Source organism: Mandrillus leucophaeus, unplaced genomic scaffold (assembly GCF_000951045.1).
Source record: "Mandrillus leucophaeus isolate KB7577 unplaced genomic scaffold, Mleu.le_1.0 Scaffold163, whole genome shotgun sequence".
Lineage (NCBI taxonomy): Eukaryota > Metazoa > Chordata > Mammalia > Primates > Cercopithecidae > Mandrillus > Mandrillus leucophaeus.
In genome coordinates, this window is record NW_012101621.1 from 2,568,094 (window position 1) to 2,573,489 (window position 5,396).

Consider the following 5,396-nt stretch of genomic DNA (forward strand, 5'->3'; position numbering starts at 1 on the left):
TTTTTTTTTTTTTTTTTTTTTTGTGGAGATGGGATCTCCCTCTATTGCCCAGGTTGGTCTCGAACTCCTAGGCTCAAGTGATCCTCCTGCCTAGTCCTCCCAAAATGTCGGGATTACAGGTGTGAGCCATGTTGATTTTGCAGGTTGAAACCTGTTGATTTTTTCTGGATAAGAGATAGGAAGGACCTGGTAATATACAAGACCTAGAGTGTGTCCTAAGCTGATCTATGGGGAGAGAACAGAGTATCCCTGACTGGTTTTGGAAACTATTTTAATGTTCCCAAATTTTATTTGAACTAAAAAACATTGTCTGCCTTTCACATTCCTTCGTGCATTCATGCACTGCACCTCACTACTCCTCCCCCGGCACCTGTTGGCCTCTTTTGCTATCCAAATTTACCAAATAAATCTCCCCCCTCTTTCTACCCATCTGCTGTTCCTCACAGCTTGTCTCTGGGCTCAGCCCCAAGCCTGGAGGGGCAGTAAATGGATTCAGAGTTGCTGCTCAAACATGGATTCCCATGGAAACCAAACGACTAAGAAAACAAATAGGGAGGAAGAGGCAGCCACTGCCTGACCTCTTACCCTCCCCCTCCAAATTCTTTTCGCTTTTCGGCATGAAGGCAAGTGCTTATTTGTATAACTAGTAGAAGGACATAACCTGACCCCTCCCCCCACCCCCAAATTCTTTTAAGAGCCTCTCGTTGGACAATGAGTAAATGAAAGACAGTGAGACATCTCCATCTGGTGGTAGAAATGCCAAATTACCTAAGAGAGAACTCAATTAACAAGTGAAAGCCTGTAGTACACGCCAATAAGTATACAAGGAAGTAACATTCAGATACAAAAATAAGATACAAAGAAGTAACATTCAGGAGCCACTCTTAGGAAACTGTTTAATTGTGATGTAGTTAGTACTTGTTCCTTCTCACATACACAGATTTAAATATCATCTTTATGTTGGTGAATTTTTATTTATTTATTTTATTTATTTTTTGCGATGGAGTCTTGCTTTGTCACCCAGGCTGGAGTGCGGTGGCACAATCTCAGCTCACTACAATCTCCACCTTCTGGGTTCAAGCAATTCTCCTGTCTCAGCCTCCCGAGTAGCTGGGGATTACAGGCACCTGCATTATGCCCAGCTAATTTTTGTATTGTTGTAGAGGCAGGGTTTCACCATGTTGGCCAGGCTGATCTTGAATTCCTGACCTCAGGTAAACCGCCTGCCTCAGCCTCCCAAAGTACTGGGATTACAGGCATGAGTCACCACGCTGGGCCGAATTTTTTTTTTTAGGCATCCAATTCAAATATATGAACATGAGGTTTAGTCTCATCTCTCCCAACTCCACACTAGATTTTTTTTTTTTTTTTTTTTTGAGACTCTGTCGTCCAGGCTGGAGTGCAGTGGTGCAATCTCAGCTTACTGCAGCCTCCACCTCCCGGGTTCAAGCTATTCTCTCCTGCCTCAGCCTCCCAGGCGTGTGCCACCATGCCTGGCAAATTTTGTATTTTTGGTAGAGACGTGGTTTCTCCATGTTGGCTAGGCTGGTCTCGAACTTCCGACCTCAGGTGATCCACCCGCCTTGGCCCCCCAAAGTGCTGTGATTACAGGTGTGAGCCACTGTGCCTGGCTGGATGTTGTTTAAGGCGCTAAATTTGTGCCGCTAACACATTACCTATTATGTTAGATTAAATCCAAACTTCCTACATAGTTTCTGAGGCTTTACAATATCTACCCTTCACGGGTAGTGTGGTCATGTAACCTCTCCCCCATATACTACCTTTTACCAACACTAGCTTTCCTTTCAAACATGCCAATTTTTTTTTTTTCTTTTCCATCCTAGAGCCTTGCATTAGCTTTTCCCTCTTTTTGGAAAACTTTTCCTGAGATTCTTGTGGCTATGGCTTTGAAAACGTATTTTTTATTTTTATTTTTATTTTTTTTGAGATGGAGTCACTCTGTCGCCCAGGCTGGAGTGCAGTGGAGCGATATCTTGGCTCACTGCAACCTCTGCCTCCCAGGTTCACGCGATTCTCTTGCCTCAGCCTCCTGAGTAGCTGAGAGTACAGGCGTGTGCCACCACGCCTGGCTAATTTTTGTATTTTTAGTAGAGACGGGGTTTTGCCATGTAGGCCAGGCTGGTCTCAAACTCCTGACCTCAGGTGACCTGCCTGCCTCAGCCTCCCAAAGTACTGGGATTACAGGCATGAGCCACCATGCCCAGCCCCAGAAATAGTATTTTTTAAAACATTGCTTTTTAAGAAAATTTTATTTCAATAGTTTTTGGGGTACAGGTGGTTTTTGGTTACATGGATAAGTTCTTTAGTGGTGATTTCTGAGATTTTGGTGCCCCTATAACCCAAGCAGTGTACACTGTATCCAATATATAGTCTTTTATCTTTCACCCCTGTGTTAGTCAGGGTTCTCTAGAGGGACAGAACTAATGGAATATATATATATATAAAGGGGAGTTTATTAAGTATTCACTCACATGATCGCAAGGTCCCACAATAGGCCATCTGCAGTCTGAGGAGGAAGGAGAGCCAGTCCAAGTTCCAAAACTGAAGAACCTGGAGTCTTATGTTCGAGAGTAGGATGCACCCAGGGCGGGAGAAAGATGTAGGCTGAGAGGCTAGGCCAGTCTTTCTTTTCACATTTCCCTGCCTGCTTATATTCCAGCCTTGCTGGTAGCTGATTAGATTGTGCCTATGCAGATTAAGGGTGGGTCTGCCTTTCCCAGCCCTCAAATGTTAATCTCTTTTGGCAACACCCTCACAGGCACACCCAGGATCAATACTTTGTATCCTTCTATCCAATCAAGTTGACACTCAGTATTAACCGTCAGATATCATATTGGGAAATATCATATTGAACTCTACTGAGACATTTTAAAATACACTATTGCTTCCTTTCTTCCGGATTGTTTAATGTGGTTTAGTTTGTGAGAATTTGGTGTCATTCTGTACTCTTGTAGTGGCTGAGAGTTATCTTGAGAGGATACTAAGGAACTGTTAGAAAGTTAGTATTTTACCTTAAACTGTGTTTGATCATACAATATGGCTATATAAAAGAGGAAAAGCAAGAAGAAAAAAAAATTACTGAAGCCTAAACATTATAATAAATTCTAATTGTGACAGCTTCCCTAGTGGGAGAAAGACACTTTCAAACTTCACTCATAGTTCTTGGGCTTCTGAGCATTGTTTTCAGGGCCAGCTTCACCTCTTGGTTCCGCAGAGTGTAGATAAGGGGGTTGAGGAAAGGAGTAATGGCCGTGGGGAACAGAGCAGCTGCCCCATCCAGGGGGCTGTTGGTTTCAGGCCTCAGGTAGATGAAGGCACAGGGCACATAGTACATGGTGACCACGGTTACATGGGCTCCACAGGTTGAAAAAGCCCGGCGCCGCCCATCAGCTGTATGGATTCTCAGGATGGCCTGAATGATCTGTATGTAGGAGAGGAGGATCAGGAAGAAGCAACTGGCAACCACCACCCCAATGTCCACAAAGGTCACCAGCTCATTGACTGTTGTGTCAGCACAGGCCAGTCTCAACACTGCAGGGATGTCACAGAAGAAGTAATCCACCTGATTGGGCCCACAGTAGGGCAGGTGGAAGGTTAGGATGGCCTGGAGAGCCCCATGGATGGATCCTGCCACCCAGGCTCCAGCCACAAGCAAGGCACTCAGCTTAGCAGTCATAAGCACAGGGTAGCGCAGGGGCTGACATATGGCCAGGTACCTGTCATAGGCCATCAGGGTGTAGAGGAAGCACTGGGTGCTGCCCAGGAAGTGATAGAAATAGAGTTGAGCAACACAGCCACCAAATGGGATGGATTTGACGCCTAAAGTGAAGTTCATCATGAGGCGAGGGACGATGATGGAGGAGATGCCCATGTCAATGACTGAGAGAACACCGAGAAAGATGTACATGGGGCGGGCATGGAGCCTCGGGTCTGCCCAGACAGTGATGAAAATAAGCAGGTTTCCCAGCTGAGTCAGGATGTAGATTAGCAAAAAGAATACAAAAAAGAGTGTCCTTAGCCTGAGTGGATAAGGAATTCCTGTCAGGATAAACGCAGTCAACAGTGTGTTGTTGACCCTTTCCATATCCCGGAGAATCTTACCTAGAGAATGGACAAAACAAGAGTTAACATAGAGGTGAGAGGAAAGTGAGGGGGAATTAGAAAAAGAGATTGTAAAAACTAGGGATGGTGGCAGAGAAGTTTCTTTCTTTCTTTTTTTTTGAGACAGAGTTTTGCTCTGTTGCCCAGGCTGGGGTGCAATGGCACGATCTTGGCTCACTGCAACCCCCGCCTCCCAGGTTCAAGCAATTCTCCTGCCTCAGCCTCCCAAGCAGCTGGGATTACAGACATGTGCCATCACGCCCGGCTAATTTTTTGTATTTTTAGCAGAGACGGGGTTTCACCATGTTGGCCAGCCTAGTCTCGAACTCTTGACCTCAGGCGATCCACCTGCCTCAGCCTCCCAAAGTGCTGGGATTATAGGCATGAGCCGCCACGCCTGACAGAGAAGTTTCTTTCTTATGTGGAAAGATGACAAGTAGGCAGAAACAATGTTCTCTGGTAGGTGTTTTGTAAACAAGATGTTATTGGAACACAGCCTTTCTCATTTAGTTACATATTGTCTGTAACTGTTTTGGAGCTACTATGACAGAGATGAGTGGCTGCATTTAGTTTGCAAAACATAAGCTATTTACTCCCTGGACATTTATAGAAAAAGTTTGCACCTAGGGTTTTGTACTCAGAGCACTTTTTCCAATAACCTTTGGAAAATAATCATTGACTGTTCTATTAGTACAGGCCAGGATTTCCCGGAAACATGACATATGTGAGAAAGGGTATTTGTTTCATTAGGTGCTCTGCCAGCTCAGAATCTTCCAGAGGCCACTGGCTCACTCTTATCTCTGCCAGGACATAAACTTATTATAGAGTGGGGAATATGCAGAAAGGAAATGCAGAAACCCATTTGTGTATAAAGAATGAAATAGAATTTTGATTAAATGGCTAATCAAAATTTTTATGTGTGATAGTGCTTGATGCTGTACAGATCTACTTTCCAAGTTCTTTACCATTAAAAGGAGGAGAATGACCATGAAGATGTAAGTACATAAATAAAGTGAGGACTATCACCACCATGCACTGTGGTTGGTACCTGGTGCTATATAATTCAGTTGCTTTGTATGTAATCATTTAGCCTTAAGACATGTCAAAGAGAGGAGAGAAAGAAGAAATGAGGGCTGTCTCTAGTGAGAAGTCAGAGATTAAAGGAAAATTAAAGAATGATTAGAGAGGATGAGAGGATTGCTAGACCAGAGCAAATCACTCTCAGTGTGGAAGAATTATTTTAAGTTCTTAGTCCAAATCATTGATCGGCACTT

General features: G+C 44.2%; 1 protein-coding gene across 1 annotated transcript; it reads right to left on the minus strand.

Annotated features, from left to right (window-relative positions):
* Positions 1–3,163: 3,163 nt before the first annotated feature.
* LOC105536766 (olfactory receptor 10G3) lies at positions 3,164–4,105 on the minus strand. The gene has a single exon (XM_011976264.1). It carries the CDS (start codon positions 4,103–4,105, stop codon positions 3,164–3,166), a length of 942 nt encoding a protein of 313 aa, XP_011831654.1.
* Between the last annotated feature and the right edge of the window lie 1,291 nt (positions 4,106–5,396).